This window comes from Mya arenaria, chromosome 7, assembly GCF_026914265.1.
Source record: "Mya arenaria isolate MELC-2E11 chromosome 7, ASM2691426v1".
In the NCBI taxonomy this organism is placed as follows: Eukaryota; Metazoa; Mollusca; class Bivalvia; order Myida; family Myidae; genus Mya; species Mya arenaria.
The window spans coordinates 17825607-17843970 of NC_069128.1; the positions used below are offsets into that span (position 1 = coordinate 17825607).

Genomic DNA, 18364 nt, shown 5'->3' on the forward strand with positions numbered 1-18364 from the left:
TCAAATTGTACTGAAGGAATTATAACAATTATGTAAGAAATTATACAAATACATAAAAGCAATTATGTCAATTGTGTTTACCCTGAATCTTGATCGAAAAGAGCTTTTGTCCATATATCAAAGAAGGTGGATAAATCTGAACCTGCAAATTAAAGAGGTATTACATTAGTAAATGTTCCTTTAAAACAATAAGTGTGTGAAATAGAATAAAAAGATTGTGTGAACTAAAAAATAAGCCTAGTAATTGCCAGTCTTGTTTTCGCGATAACCATTCTACAGCTGATTGCATTTTTCATTTACATGCTATAATTTAAAATGTATTTTACAACAATGCAAAGTTTTGTTGAGTATTTATTGATTACCAGCGAGCCTTTGATACGGTACACAGAGATGCTTTATGGATTAAGTGAATCCAAATAGGAATAAGCTGTTAATTGACTAGCATGATCAAATGAATTTATAATGACGTACAGGCACGTGTTAAACTATCCTGTGCTAGTGGACTAGAGTTTACTCAATATTTCTATGTAACAGTCGGTCCAAAACAAGGACAGACACTTTCTACTTTTTGACTTATATTGTTAGTACATTATATCTTTAAAAAACATTTAAACATTTACTTCTAAGGATTTTTCAATGAATATGATTTCTTTCGCTGATGATATTGCATTTTTACCTGAGGTCCAATGAGATTACAATCCCAGATTGATGCTTTTTGCCATTGTTGTGTTCAATCGGAATTAAAAATATATGTTACTAAATAAACATCTGTGTCTTGAAAAAAGGAAGCACGCTAATATGAATTGGTAAAAATAGTACATAACTACAATTATCGTGTTATTAACTTTCATAATACATGCCAAATGCCGTAAAATGCTAAATGAATCAAGCTCTTAATGCCTACCATAATCTCTTTCTTTGTTTTACAAAGTTCATTCTAATGTAAATTCTATATTGTATTTGTCTGACACCCTATCACTGCTGTTTATGATGTCAACGATCTGTTACATTTTGGTTAAACGCAAATTCACCAATTAATATTTTATATAATGATGTGAATGTTAATGTAAATAATTATTTTTTGAAAAAGAGAATACATTCGATTATTGATCAGTTTGGGGTTATGGATGAAAGACAAAATGTTGATGTATATATCAATACTCTTACTTAAGTGTAGAATTCGTGACAAGTTTATTCAAGTTTAAAGGCTTCTATAAATGAAATATTAAAACGTTCATTGTATTGTTACCTTAAAGAATACTTTTGTTTTAAAATATCTTTTACAAATAAAAAATGATAGAATAAGAAGATATATGACCTGTTTTAGATTATCAGCACATAACCTTAAAATTGAATAGGAATAGGATGTTATAAAACTGCCTGAGTTGAAAGAATAATGTATATGGGTTTTTTTTCAATATGATAGAACACGAGTATCATTTTATGTTATGTTGTACACTCTAAAAAAGATCGAGACGAACATACTTAGGCAATACCTTCTGGCCTTCTATAAATATGATAAAATCTGTATTACTGAGCAAATCAACTAGCAGATTATTAAACACTATAATATGTATCAAATTTGCAATGGAATTAAGAGAATATACCCTGGAACTTTAACTGTTTCGTAAATATACTGTAATAACTAAGTAAAAATGAATAATAACTGGACTGCCTTATTTTTGTGTTGTTTATTTGTTTGCGTGTTTGTACTATGCTCAATATTGTGCTCCTTTATCTTTTATACTTGTTAAATTTCTATGTGTTTAATGGTCATAGGTATTTGTATGCCGATTTCTACCAATAAACTTTGAACTTTGAACTGGAACATGTATATAACATTAGAATACGCCATCAAAATGTGTAAAAACATATACGATGTTTAATAACCTTAAATTTGATAATATGTGTTAAAATAAATTGAGATAGAAATTTGACTAAAGGGTTTTCTTGATACTGGGTCTGGTTTAACATTATCAGCTTGTATCTTTATTCTTGGTTTATTCTGTGTTTCTTCCTCTTTTTTCGAATATAACGGTATATTAACAAGTCTATGCGCGACGCTTATATTATATTAAAGTATTGTAAGTGCTTTATAAAAGAATCACAGAAAAAATCATTTTGACCATCCTTTTTCCTTAAGGCTTTTTTATAAAAGCCAGACCTATTTGATTATGCTTTCTTAAGCTTTGTCAATACCCTTAGAGCTTTTACATAATCTGCTTACTTTCCATCCAATTAATGGTAAAAACAAAAATAGCATACATCATTCAGTTTGAGTTTTTTACTCGTTGTAGTGTGCCCAAACAAGCATTTGTGATGTTTGAAGTCAATATTTGTATTCTAAATTGTAAACAAGTATAATTTACGAACGGTGTGCGTGGTAAGACCGCAGAAAACAGATTTCACGACTCAGCTTTAGGGTTAAAAGAATTGCGTTTTGATCCTGTATGTTGTATTGATGTCATTTTAATGACCAACTGATTCTATTTATGACGTGATTATGGAATCTGGCAATTACGTAACGTCGTGAAGTCAGCAAAGTTCAACACGCCTGTAATGCACTGGAGTGGAATCCGGACTTTTCGATATACATAACGTGTTGACAAATACCATTTACGAATGGTAAATAATGAAAAATATATGCCTTGTCCGTAGAATAATTAAATTGTCTTACTCTTAATAAAGGTCATAAATAAATTCCTATGCGATTTTCTGCCCTTGTCCTGTGTAATACTTAAAACACTTAGTGGAAACGTATTAAGAACGATGGTATGGTTCGATATACGAATCGACTATGTCGACTAGGCTAATAATCAAAATAAGTAAATGACATACATTGATTTGAACTTATGACTACATTTGCTTTAAAAGAGAAAAACAACGATATTATGTATAGTGAAAGTACCTTTACATTAGTGCAATGTCATTATCGAAATCATTTCTTATTCATGCACTTAAAACCTCGGCACGTTTTTGTCAAGAATATTTTTTTTCTTTAAATTAATGTATTTTGCCATACCATGTTCAGGAAGTCGTTAACCTGTTAATAAAATCCAGCAAATTGGCTGTATAGAAATATACTCTTTTCTTTCACAATAACGACCTTAATTTAGTACGTTAGAAATTTCCATCCATCTAATTAATGACCCTTCTACCTCGCCTTAGACATTTAATATGACAGCAGTTGAAAGTGACCTGTTCATTTAGTACGATTGGTAATAAGAAACCGTCCCCGTTATTCATGTATATCTGTTTAGTTACTCTCGTCTGCCTTTGTTTCCTGCATGTCTGGGCAATTCCTAATTATGATTTAGAGTTAAAACTTGAGAAGTATTATAAAATCATTCTTACGGTAAGCAATCCATGGTTTGGTATAAACTGCTAGAAAGTCAAGAAATAGTGCTACTATTATGATATTTTATTTTAAAGGGAGGTACCAAAACAAAAAATACTATCATTACATAGCAAATTCATTAATTTATTTTTAGCATCGGTTTAAGAGTTTTCCATTTTTAATATCAGTCAGGGGTACAAAACAATTATGAAGGACTAGAATATGAACAGTTATGAACCACTAGCTTAAGGAAGATCCGATTGGTCATCATGAAATTATTTACAGAATCTTTCGAATGCTTTGTTACCAAATGTACTCCCCCGTAAGGTATATTTTCCCACACAAAAGCAAAATTTCTGTAATAAATTTTTGATGTTTCATCGGTCAAACGTGTTACTAAGACAGCAACATATTCGTGACAGACAAATGCGTCATTTTATCCCGAATATTGGATCAGATTGCAAATAAGAAGGATAATTCGTTCATAATTGAGACAGTGAAGTATGTTTGAATATATAAGCAAGAATAATGCCGGAAATGAGACGGTTTACGCAATGCTAAACTTAGTGAAATAGAGAAACATTGCTATAGCCAGGATTTAAAAAGCGCAGGGTGCTGGGTCAGAAAGGTACCTTTGAATCGCATTGAATGAGCCTTAATTGGGCACTTGCAAGTACCAATTTTCATTTCGCACTGTGAATGTAATGAACGTTCTTTAAATAGTAATAGTATTTTATGAATGTCGTAGCTTAAATCTTTATCTTAGTGTCAAAAATATTAGTATTTAGTATATTATACTTTTTTTCGAAAATTAACTTTGCCAACAAAAGGGCATAGCTGGGCGTAGTAGAGTGCCGGAAAAGGTCAGCAGGGTGCTCGACCCTGCTTTTCAGAGCTGTAGCTCTCTCATAAATTGATCTGACAAACAAAAATGTACAATACATAATACAATTCATCACAACATAGCTAAAGTAGATATTATTGATCAGTATTAAGTATTTAACAGAAACCTTTGGAAAAGTTTTACATATGGTGTTCAACAGAATAACATTCATCACAGAAAAGCATACTTATCAAATATTATCTGTCCCCTGCAAACACGGTTTTCCTAACATTTCCGTTAATATATATTTTAGAGTGCGGTCTGTAAAACACGTTGATTGTGTTTGAGATAGGGTCCTTTTATTTACAATTCAGATTATATAAACAATCCCATAGAAATTGAAATATAGTCTGTTTGATGCGATTGGGATGAATCATATGGATTCATATTGGAAAGACGGTGCAGATTTATGAAATTCCAGACTCTATTCAATAGAAAAGTACATTAAATCTCCTGCAATATCTTGCAATTCAAGGAAAATCAAACAAGTACGGCTAACAAATATTCAAACGAGTTATAGTAAACATTGTTGACATATGTCTATGAATATCATTTCTTGGTCTCTGTGTTTATTGTTGTGTGTCTCTCGATGCGTGTCTGGTCTGGTCTTTCATTGTGCCTCTTAAAAGATCAGTTTTAACAGCGATCGGAGCATCTCGGCCATTTTCAATCGAAACAGCCTCGGGCCCGTATTTACTAGCATCTTCAGAGTTGACAAAAGGAAAAAAAAGTCAAACTATTCATATATAGCAACAACAACAACAGCAATAGCAATAACTTTTATTTGCCATGGTAACATTTGTTACAACAGACTATCATGTTCGAGAAGTATCGGTAAACATAGCATATACAGCATGTTTCAACAGCGACGAAATATTTTTTAAGCATGTAAAATGATGTATTGTTGGCCTCATAGTAGTTCGTATTGATAATTTTAAGCTATTTTTTTCGAAATATAAATGTATTGAACGATTTTGGTGTCTAGTCCCTTTAGTGTTTAAGTCTGTGAATACATAGTTTTCTTGCAGTAAACAACTATAATTTACACAATGATTGCATGGTTATCGCACATAATTGTACTCCCTATTTGTTCTCAGTTAATATCCTAGAACCCAAAAGGACATAATTAAGAAAACCAATATTTCCACCATTACATTGCGTTAAATAGCTAAAATATGTCAGTTTAATATGGTTGAACATTTAATATTTTGGGTAGGTGGAGTTAAAGTGCCATTATTATTTTAATATTTTTCTTAAAGTTGGGCTCTGGTGTTAGTTTAATTACCTAAGAAATTTGATGTAGGAAACGTCGGTGGAAAATAGCGTTATAAATGTAGGCAGTATTGAAGCATTTTGTCAATATACATACAAACACACATCGCATCAATCAACATAATAAAGTACGCTTTTAACAATCCGAATATAAAAGCATTGATTTCTATCATGTTTAAATAAGAAACAATATCTGATTTCCATAAATAAATGATTAATACTCCAATGGCATGTCGTAAACACATTTCCCTTCGTCTTTGCAAGGTTAAATATCATTGGAAATAAAACATTTGCAATTTACCCACATTTTTATTTCATCTTTCTCCGAATGTCAGGAATTTTTAAACTAGTATTCAGATTTATTAATGGGAACTGTCAGTGAAGGTTGCACTTACATGATTTATTTCATTTAATCATCCTTGAGTTTTATTAAACACGGGACATATCCATTTAATGCATTGAAGACCAGGCAGGCATTAGTCCAAGGAAAAATCTTCTGGCGAAAGTATTGATAAGCATTGCGAGGCAAATCTTTAAGATGAAGTAGGGATTGCGATTTGCATTGTGGTAAAACAGAGTAGGGCTTGCGATGCCGTGTGGTAAGACAGAGTAGGGCTTGCGATGCCGTGTGGTAAGACAGAGTAGGGCTTGCGATGCATTGTGCTAAGATAGAGTAGGGCTTGCGATACTTTGTGGTAAGATAGAGTAGGGCTTGCGATGCATTGTGGTAAGATAGAGTAGGGCTTGCGATGCATTGTGGTAAAACAGAGTAGGGCTTGCGATACTTTGTGGTAAGATAGAGTAGGGCTTGCGATGCCGTGCGGTTAGATAGAGTAGGACTTGCGATGTATCGTGATAAGATAGAGTAGGGCTTGCGAAGCATTGTGGTAAGATAGAGTAGGGCTTGCGATACTTTGTGGTAAAATAGAGTAGGACTTGCGATGCCGTGTGGTAAGATAGAGTAGGGCTTGCGATGCATTGTGGTAAGATAGAGAAGGGCTTGCGATACTTTGTGGTATGATAGAGTAGGGCTTGCGATGCATTGTGGTAAGATAGAGTAGGGCTTGCGATGCATTGTGGTAAAACAGAGTAGGGCTTGCGATACTTTGTGGTAAGATAGAGTAGGGCTTGCGATGCCGTGCGGTTAGATAGAGTAGGACTTGTAATGTATTGTGGTAAGCAAGAGTAGGGCTTGCGATGCATTGTGGTAAGACAGAATAGGACTCACGATGAATTGTGATAAGACACAGTATGAGTTGCGGCCTAGTTCAATTCATGATATATTTATTTATATTGTTAGAATAGAATATGTCTGGCAAAAACAGATTATTCAATTTCATATATTTGCTTCATTTTCACATGAAATCGTGCTAAGAACTGTTGTCTAAACACGTCCGGCAACACTAATACTTTCACCAAAATTTAAGGCTTTCCTTGCAAGTACATGGTAAATCTTATTCAATATAAAACGACAATTTTCATATTTTGAAATATTGTAAACACTTTTATTGTGTGCATTCTTATTAGAAATTACTATTATTTCATTACCGAAAATTAACAAAAGCACCTTAATGCTTCAATATCATTGCATTATTTTAACATTAATTTAGCAGGCACATTTGAAAAAAATGTCCCATCCTACCAATAAAGAACGAAAAGTCTCATATTTCTTTTTCCAAGTGTCCTCATTATTTGCTTTATCACTTGGCCACAACATTTGGTTTTCCACGTGGCCACAACATTTGCTTTTCCAAGTGTCCTGATCCTTTTAATAATTACTGGTCACAGATCGTTCAAATTTATGTTGCTTCTCACGTAATCACTCATTTATCGTGTATTCATCCTTTCAAGCTGCTCATTAAGGCCTAGTTTAAGCCTCCTATAAGTGACCCCCCCCCCCAAAAAAAAAACTGTGTATAGTACACAACCTCTAGGTATTGATCTTAATCTGTATTGCCTTGTGCTTGAGTATCCTGTTGTGCAGTGCATGTTTTATTATAGAAATAGTCAACCCTTTATGGCCCTGAGCCAATAAACAAACACACAGGAAATTGGCTCCTACTGTAACACCAGTACATTAAACAGGGAATGCACAGCAAAGGATCATTATGCCATACATTCCTTAAACTAGGCCTTTAAGAGCTTGTTGGACATCGTGCCAATTTAGAACGACAACTCATAAATCATACTGCTTTCCGATACTTATATACAAGTAATTATTTAAATATTACACAGTGATTATCATTTCAGGCTTCCCATTTGTGCGGGTGGACTGCATCCCTTACATTTTACACTAATTATCATTTCAGGCTGCCCATTTAAGTGCTGGTGGACTGCATCCCTTAAATTTATCATTAATTATTGTTTCAAGCTGCCCATTTAAGTGCTTGTGGACATCGTTCTTACATTTTACTCTGTATTTATCATTTCAGGCTACCCATTTTAGTGCTTGCACGACTTCGGTCTTATATTTTACACTTAATTATCGTTTCAGGCTGCCCATTTAAGTGCTTGCTTGACATCGTGCCAATTAAGAACGAGAAATCCCAGGTGGTGCTCATCCTCGTTTCCTACAAGGATATTGGCGAGAAGATCAAAGATGATAGCGACGCCGATGATGACAAATCTAGCAGCGACCTTGACAGTGATGGTCAGTAAACGGAAATTTTATTAATAACATTATTTGTATTAAAATAGCACAAAATAGATTGATGCAAAAACCTTTTGAGATATTTTGGCGCTTTTTAATTTGAAAATTTGTGGCAATGTAGCTTTTAAAAGCTTAATTTCTTAACTGTATATAAAACATATGTTGTTTCTTTGTTGTTGTTTTGAGCATTACAGTCAAATGAGTTAAATATACTTATACACTAAAATGAAAATAGCAGATAAATATAATAAACTTACTGTTATAACAAAGGGATTATGGTCCAAAACTTATATCACATAATAAAACAGAAGGAACTCAACCTGCGTTTCTTTATGACAATAATTGCATCAGATAAAGCGTCTACAGTCAATAAATACTTCCGAATTCATTTATTTCCTTAAACTATACATGTCAATAGTTTTTCACAATAAATGTATGTCACTATGCCCAATAGGCCAACTCCGACTGAGAAGAATATTGATAAGGGACACAGCATTATAATTGTCATTAGATGTTGATGCATTGTCCACTCAATATTGTTCAATTATGATTGCTTTGCAAGCATTGCTATAAACAAGATGAAAACTTGCAATCAAGTTCTCAAATAACAAATTTCAAAATATTAAAATAACTTGAAACACACAGAGAGTATAGACTGATAATAGCTTTGCTCTTTCAAAGGGTGTATGTAATAGCGTGGAAGATGATTACGGAAAACCGTTTCTTCCATGGCCGATGGTGTAAGAAAGGTTCATTTTAACCTGAGCGTAGGTGTTTTGAGGAAATGAGTTGTTACCGAGTTTCCACAGAACACCGAACACCACTTTTGGTGGATGGGATGAACCTATCATACAAGGGCGGCCATGATTAACGCTTTTTTTGTCCCACCTAAGTTAAACAAATTATAGTAAAAATGATTGCCCGGCCTAAAAAAGAAGTTCCAGCATGGACAACTATTTGAATCTACTTATCTGGAGTGATCGAACAATCCATGTAGTTTCCAAGTTGAGACAGTGTATGTTTGTTATTCCGAAATGGATTGCATAATAAGAACTATTCCTACATTCCAATTATTAAATTTTGTCTAAAATTCATATTGTTTTCATATTGTAATAAAATAAGTGCCATTTCAATGGTCGAATTTGACACGTGTTGACTGACTCCGAGTGTTTTGGCTGTGAATTAAATTTCTTCAAATATTTTACGTTTTCAAATCATTTGGAAGGAGAGAACAGCATATACTAGTCGCTTTTATTTTTAATAATGTTTTTCTTTATTTGTTCCCAGTTTTTGTACAATGATGCTTTTTATTATGAAACTCTGTGATCACACAGTTTTAAACCTTTTAAGGCAGACTGTGTGTGATGTTTTTGGTTTCTAACGATGACTGCATCGTATCTTTGAAAAGTATTTGCATTAGGTGCTCTGAATTGTTTCCCTCCGTCTGCAGATAGAGTTGGGATCTCTAATCAGTGAAGTACTTGGGGTTTACCTTTTCGTTTTTTATTATTATTTGTTTTATTGATAAGTTTCCTCAAGTTAATGCATACTTTGATAAGATTTATCTTTTGCGTTTTATCTTTAATAAGAATTGTAGGGATAAGAGTGAGGTTTGTGCACATAAACTGGTTTAACCCCCCAGTAAATTTACATTTTACTGACCGTTCCAAGGCGGTATCGAACAATTCGTGATTAACATACCAATTATTTATATATATATGGAACAGCACACAACTCTACAAACAGCACAGTGCATAAATACTATATATATATATATATAGTATTTATGCACTGTGCTGTTTGTAGAGTTGTGTGCTGTTCTATGTTTCTTGTTGTGAATTTGTGTTCTATGTCTTTGGCGTTGCCCATTGCCACTAAACCGGGTTTATGTTTTGCTACTAAGCATGTTTCTGTAGCTTTTTGCATATATATTGATGATGATTAAAAACAATCATTTCTTGAAAACGGCAATCGCCGTTGTCCAAAATATGTCGATAAGAAAGAAAACATCCTTCAGATGAAGCACTTTTAGCCAATAATTGAGCAATTATTTTTTCTTCAAACTAAACATAACGATAGATCTGTGACAATCAATGGAAGTATGCCATAATGATTGATAGATGATCTCTGGTAGAGATATATTGAAAAGAGACGCCCACAAAAGACCTTTCAGTATATATTGCTGCATTACGCCCTCATTTAGGTCATAATCAGTACGGTGTGTGGGCATTTTTATGGACCAGATCACAACTGGAAATCTCATTCACAAAGTACAAGTCGCAAAACAATACGCTTCTTAAGGTTATATCATGACCAAAAATACAGAGAGTGGTTAAAATATAAAAAAAGTCATTTCTTGACGCCGTTGACCAAAACATGTCTATATGAAAAAAAACCATTCTTTTAGACGAAGCACTTATAGCCATTAATTGAACAATTATTTTTTCTTCAAATTATACATGACAATAGATCTATGACCATGAATGTATGCCATAATGATTGATAGGTGATCTCCGGTGGAATATATTTAAAAGAAACTACAAAAATGAACTTTCAGTATATATTGCTTCATTACGCCCTCATTAAGGTCCTTTTCAGTAAGTTGTGTGCGCGTTTCTATAGGCCACATGACAAACTGAAATCCAAGTCACAAATTTCAATTTGCAAAATAAAACGCATCTTAAGATTATATCTTTACCAATAACACAGAGAGTGCAGAGCAATATGTTATTGCTATGTCGAAGGACGACTGAAAAGTCTTGAAAGATAATTACGGAAATTGCATTGCTGTGTAAACATTCACATTGATTGATGGGTCTGTCCTTTTACTGACCAAGTCGCGACGATGTTTGTTCATTTTTCCGAAATGTATTGCACATAAGAACCAAATTCATTGCATAACAGACATGCATTTCCGTATTTAATCGGCCATTGAAATATCTTACTTGAACCCCGGACAGGCATTTCCGGTGAATTTGGCCGCGCTTAAAATTATTGTCGGGAAAATTCAGTACGCTGTCTTGGCATTATTTATGTATTTTATGGAAGTGATGAAAAATGGTAATCAAGATGTCTCAAAATAAAATTCTGCTTAACGTTAAATCATTATGAATTAAAAGAGTTTTGGTTAAACCGTATTGCTCTTTCGAAGAACGTGAAATTTGATTATAGAAAGTATTTTACCGTGTATAAAAGACAGTGATAGCCACGATGTTTGATTGTTATTGGGGTTTTTTCGAAAGGGACTGCACACTAACAACAAAATGTACATCGAAAGTAATGAATTTTGTCTGATATTCATAACGTCTTCGTTCTATTTCACTAAACCATAAATATACTGTCATTTCTTGAACACGTTCGCACTTGTCCGAAATCGATCTACATCAAAGAAATTTTAATAAGACGTTGCATAAACAAGCAGAAGATTAAACGGGACATTTATTTCGTTAAACTATACTTAACAATATATTTATATAATTGTTAGCGTCGTCGGTAACCAATTATATATAAAATATGTCAAAATGAATGATAGGCTTTCTCCGACAAAACAAAAATGAAAAAAGAATGCCACAAAATAATTTTCATTATTGATGCGTTTTTCGCTTATCAATTGGCAAACTCAGTACGGTCTGGTGGTACTTCAGGTATATTGGTTAATGAAAACTTGTATCCACATTTTCAAAAAAAAACTAGTCGCAAAATCATCCACTCATCATTAATCAACGGAGACTTTTGAATAAAATATGTTTCGCATTGATGTTCAACGTATGACGAAGCATGGAAAATAAGCATAGAAAGTACATTACGGTGTTCGAATAGACAGTGATACATAGAAATATACATGTAATTTCAAAGCTGGAGTGTTGTTTTTTTCGAAAATATAGTTTACAAGACGAACAAAATGTACATCCCAAACAATCAATTTTGCCTATATTCATTATGTCAGAGTAACATATCTGTTACGCAACATATTTAGCGGTAATTCATTCGGTCAACCTATACATCACAAAATATCTGCCTGAATGTTTGATCACTCGCGCTGACGACGGATGATGTATGTCACAAAAACTGAAAGCCGTCTCCAGCCGACAACAATATTGAAAAGGGACGCCTCAAAATAACTGTAACAAGATATTGATGCGTTCTCCAACTAGTATTGTCTTATTCAGTATGTTGTTGGAACATATCAGTTTACCAAATTAAATAATAACTAGCACTCATGTTCTCAAATTACAAGTTGCAAAATAATACACTTTTAAAGGTTACATCATAATGAAAAACACACAACATGCTGGGCAATGCATTATTGCTTTGTCGAAACATGTATGTATTTGCATGGAAGATAATTACGAAAAGTACAGCGCAATTTAAAATTGACAATGATTAATGGTTATATCCTTGAGCCGTGTATTTTAACGTCGTCAATGTTGCGACGATGCATGTTTGTTTTTCACAATGCCTTTATCAACGTGATTGATCAAAGAGGTCAGACTTTACATGATGAGATGCTATATACATTATTTACACGGAAAGTATCGCTTTTAAATGGCTGTAAAAGTATTCACGCAAATAAATTATATATATAACTCATTAATCGTCAGATATAATATCATTATCACTATCATTTACTCATCGAAAGATTCTTTTGTATTTTCAGAGGAAATGGCAGAGGCGTACCGCCGATGCCAAGCTCGACAGGGCCGCGCCCCGGCTGCACTTCCAGGGACTGCGGGATATAACAATCAGCGTAGGAGGAGCCGTGCGGTGCTCTACCATTTATCAGGGCAATTTGAAAAACACAACAGAGCCAATCGAGCGAAGACCAAACTCCAACAACTAAATAAGGTAAAGAAGATCAATATGCAATGGGCATTCCATTTTTTAGCCAGTCACACAATTATTTACCATATGGGTTAACCATTAGAATGTCATTAGGAAAGGCTTATACATTTGGTTTGATTCGGTGCCAATGCCATTATTCCAACATTCATATATAACGATATTTAGAAAATAATTCAATAATTGTGACAATATTTGTCGCCTGTTTAAAAGCGGCAAACATAAAGCGCCAAGCTATATATTTGCATGCTGTGACGTTTTCAGCGTCTCACGTGACCTTTAATTTCAATAAAGTTTAACGTGCGACATGTTTTAAGGCATGTACTACAATATTTTGGCGCTTTTCACATGGAAATATTTTGCGACGTACCTATGAATTAACAACACAAAAGTTTTATATTTTTAAAATCAACGCAAATAATATGATTGTTAATCGTTTATTGTCAAGTGACATGGGTATTGTAAGACATTTTGATAATTATAGGTAGACGTAACAGTAAGAAGACATGCAGTTAAATCGTAATGATTGATCATAGGCGCAGTGAGCGGTGCGAACAAGCCTTTTCTGGTCATTATGATACTACTCCATGTCATCTAACTGACTTAGAGTACAACCTTAAAGGCTAACACATTGTCAACGCAAAATATGACAAAGGTAGTGTATAGATGAGTAGCACTAGTTGGACCTTTAAACACCCGAGAAAGTTGAAATTCTTAATGATTTAGCATGGCACCTAATGATTCCATGTCTGCAATTCCATTGGCTTAAAAGGGAGATTCTATTTTAATTTGCGATAGTGTTCGTTATGTCAGGATGGTTCGGTTCAGGAAATCAGAATTTATACTACAGCTTCTGAATAGTTCCTGTATTGGCCTGCAAATTGAAGCCTAAAGTGCTCTAGCTTTAATATCCAGACTGGCCAATGTAGGCAAATACATAGCTGGCCTCTGAGCAGTTGTTGTCAGGAAAATGGGAAAATACACTGTTTTCTTTGATCAGATACTCCTTAAAAGCAGTGATGGTACGATCGTTGTTCCGAGAATGCTGAAACTGAACATACAACTTTATATATTTCTACAAACTAATAATAATTATAATAACAGACAATCCTTTGTTTCATGGTGTATATACATTTATGAGGTATAATGAAGATATGTATATTGAGTATATGTGTAAAGAAAATAGTCAGAATGAAAACCATATAGCGTTTCACGGCGCCCGTTAAAAATAACGATTTCTGAAACAAGATTTCAATTTGAAGTTTACGTTACACTGGAGTTGTGTCAGAACGAATTTTGTGAAAATAGTTCATTTCAATGCGGTTATTTTTTCATGTACGAGTAGAATGTGTTTTAAGCAAAGTATTGAAAACCGCGTTCAAAGTAACCATATTCTTTTGTACGTGCACATGACATTTAACAAAGTTGGTAGAGGAGTATACTAATTTGATTTTTTTAGTTTCTATCAAATAATTACAAAGCCAATGCACGTACTAGCCTGATCAAGAAAACAGGATTGACTAGATAATGACGAGATTTATACTGATACTTTTATTTAGGTTTTATCAGACATCGCTAAAGGCTTTTAAAGGAATTGCATGTTTGTTGGAATTAGGCCTAATCCCAAAGCTAATGAAATTGTATTCCGTCGACTACATAGTAAGCATTTAATGTCCCCAATCGGCTTAAAAACCAAGTGCTTTCAGATGCTGAGACTGAGCTTAATTTTGAAATAAATCTAACGTGTTTTTACTATTGATGCGTTGGCGATATGGATTGACTCTATGATGCCTACGTGAGCTAGGACTGCTTGACTTTGCAAAGATGAAAGTCAATTGGTTCTAGTTGACATTAGGTACACAAATGGAACGCACCATGACCTATTACAACAGGTTGACTTTGTAAAGGATAAAAAATCAAAAGGTTCTGTTTGACATACTGTATGGTCCATAATGCAAACAATTGTGTACGATATATATCCTTAAATCAAAATCAGATGTTTGTAACATCAAATTTGAACCTTAGAACATTACTCGTACATGCGTACAACGTCCTCTATCACCAGGTTGACTTTGAAAGGGTTAAGGTCGAAAGGTCCTAGCTGACAGTAGGTATACCCACAAATATAATGTTTTTGAACTATATACATCATAGTAAATTATATAAACTGTATAAAAAATAAATATACCATGACCAGTAACAATAATGGTATTTTATTTGTCAGGTACGTAAATGTTTTAGACTACCAATTAATTTTCTTATTCATTTCAAACTGGAAAATGCCATTTTTAGCGTTTGACTTACTTTATAACCTTACATTTCCTTAGAATTCAGTTCAAATTTAATTGATTTAAGCATTAAAAGGCTATGTCATGTTTTTTCTAAATCTATTTACTGACTTTGACGATCAACACCATCACTTTTAATGTTATCCATTATATTAATATTTTTTCTTGTATTTTTCACTCCGATTGCAGATATTGGATTGAATTTAAACTATAACAATTAATAATCATTTGCATTAGTCAGACTTGAAATGATTATTGAAAGAGTGTACATCATGGACCTCATCCGGGTACTCGACATCAATGTCACGTACCAAGGAGGCATGGTGTTAAACGGGCTGACTTACGAGTGTCCATTGCATCGATCTCAGAGAATGTGTGTTCCAAACATTACCACAAAAATCGAGAAATATGTTTCTGCTTCTATTTCTTTCTCGCTGTCAAATACGTGTTGTTCGTTGAACGCTTGCTCATAGATTGATAGTTCAACGTGTTTGAACACGTTAATGTATGACAAAATTTCGCTTTAATTCCACTCAAAGAATTCATTTATAGACTGTAACATCATATTAATTTATGAAACAAATTTTTCAGTTTTATTTTCAGTTCAGCTCAATATTCTAGCAAAATGCCAGAATATAAGGTCAAAGAAATCAAAAGTCATAACCTTCAATTTTGATTTCAGTTCAGCTCAATATCTGGCAAGATGCCAGAATACAAGGTCCAAGAAATCAAGAAGTCAAAGTTTATACTGGTGCATTATGGGATCTTCAAGATCGGCTGGGACTGGCTGATTCTGTTGTGCACGTTCTACACTGCTATTTTAGTTCCATATAATGCGGCCTTCACTCGTTCGGACAAGAAGAACGAGCGGGAATCCATATACTCTGATGTTGTTGTAGAGATATTATTCATGATGGGTAAGCATGTATGACACGTTTTGCAATACATTACCATGATATACTGTACACTCTTTCGATGAATTATCATTTTTTTAAAAGCCAACCTTGCACCTTACGAAAGAGGTTCGAAAAAAGAAAGAGAAAACACTTTTACATAACTAAAACAGCCAATCATAAAACAGCTAAATGCAGTGGCCCAAAACATCGAAGACAATAAGTAAGATTTTATATCATTTCTTTGCACTTTCCTTGGCTTAAATATTCATAGGAACATATAAAAGTCTCCATTGTACATAATCTTTTCGTCTTGGTCTGACGGCGTTAAACTCAAACTGCAGATATACAACAATTTTATAGCTAACGACGTGTATGATATTTGTTGTTTAATCGTAACCGTTCATTTTCAGACATACTGTTTAACTTCCGCACCTCGTTTGTCAACAAAAGTGGTCAGGTTGTCTATGTGGCTCGTCTGATCGCACTCAACTACATCAAGGGCTGGTTTGTCCTTGACCTTCTAGCTGCCATTCCATTTGACTTCCTATATATATTCAAAATTAATGCGGTAAGACAGTGTACAATATTAAAATTCCTATATATATATGTATTCAAAATAAGTGCGACAAGAGTACACTATTTGACTCTCTGTATACACTCAAAATTAATGCGGTAAGTGTATATTATTAGAATTCCTGTAAATATTTAAAATTAATGCAGTAAGAGTGCAATATTTGAATTTCTGTATTCATTTAAAATAAATGCAGTAAGAGTACATTATCTGACTTCTTGTATATATTTAAGATTACTTCGATATGAGTACATAAACTGACTTCCGGTATATATTTTAAATAAATGCTGTAAGAGTAAATTATTTGACTTCCGGTATTAATTCAGAAATAATCCGGTAAAAGTTCATTAAGCGTCTTCCGGTATATATTTGAAATTGATGCGGGAAGTTTATAATATATTGACTGGTATAAATATGTATTTTATGATATGATGTAAATGTAATGTGCATTACGTGTGTGTCGTCAATGTAACATATTTACTTCATATATATTTTCTATAAATTCATGCTTAGTTATATGGTAATATTTTTGACATTCAGTAGCAAATAGGTACAAATAATGCAATGAGGGTAATATATTTAACTCCCTTAGTATATTTACACATCTTTTTTAAAATAATTGAAATTTATTTGACACTCTGTATATAAACAAAATATAAAAAATGCGACGGTAGCGGGTATGTGTTTGACGTTCGGTATATGTTTCATGCAAACGCGGTAATGGTTATACATTGTATTCATTCATCTTGAGTTGTAATCTTTTAAAAAACTCCCTTCTGGGTGCCACTTTTATTTTGCTCAAGGTAACGATTTGCATTCGATCTGTGACCCTAGCTTTAGACCGTCTATTTCCTTCCTCACCTCACATTCCCGACGACCTATAATGTGAACACATCATCAATGTGTCCTTATTATCATCTTTGCAGGAAGCCCCTGTTCATTTGCTCAAAGTCGCTCGGTTAATCCGGCTTGCGCGCCTTCTCCAAAAGATTGACCGCTTTTCCCAATATAGTGCCCTGGTGCTGGCCCTTCTCATGAGCATGTTTGCCCTAGTTGCGCATTGGATGGCCTGCATCTGGTACGCCATTGGTCACGCCGAGTTTGAGGCACGCATGACTTCAAGTAAGACTGGGTTTATTTCATGAGGTTATACTAATTATTTTCAAAAATTGCAATACATTTATATTACCCTGACTGGAATGACGCTCGTCACATAATTTGTTTGATGGTATTGGCAGGTATATGTGTAATTGTCATCAAGTATGTAACTTATTTAAGCTTTTCTAAAATATTTTTTTCAGGCTGGTTATTTGAACTAAAGGAAAGACTTGACCTCGACATTGGGACGGTTCCGATTGGAAACCTGAGCACGAATGCCACGGTTGAAATCACAAAACCAGATATTTTTACCAGCTATCTTTCTGCCCTCTATTTCACTTGTACCAGTCTTACTAGTGTCGGATTTGGCAACGTTTCCGCCAACACAAACAACGAGAAAATATTCTCCATCATTGCAATGCTAATTGGAGGTATGTTGTCCGTTTCCATTATTACTCAGTTTAGAATGCTTCTAAACAATCCCGCGAACACAAACAACGGGAACATATACTTTAGCATAGCAATACTAA

The 18364-nt window shown here is 33.8% G+C and overlaps 1 protein-coding gene across 1 annotated transcript in view; it reads left to right on the plus strand.

Annotated features, from left to right (window-relative positions):
• LOC128240975 (potassium voltage-gated channel subfamily H member 8-like) overlaps positions 1 to 18364 on the plus strand; it is a 173237-nt gene that overhangs the window by 143737 nt on the left and 11136 nt on the right. Inside the window, exons 6-11 of the mRNA XM_052957963.1 lie at positions 7987 to 8142; positions 12800 to 12987; positions 15952 to 16186; positions 16576 to 16733; positions 17663 to 17858; positions 18038 to 18265. Coding sequence (XP_052813923.1) covers positions 7987 to 8142; positions 12800 to 12987; positions 15952 to 16186; positions 16576 to 16733; positions 17663 to 17858; positions 18038 to 18265 — 1161 coding nt within the window. The remainder of the gene's footprint in view (positions 1 to 7986; positions 8143 to 12799; positions 12988 to 15951; positions 16187 to 16575; positions 16734 to 17662; positions 17859 to 18037; positions 18266 to 18364) is intronic.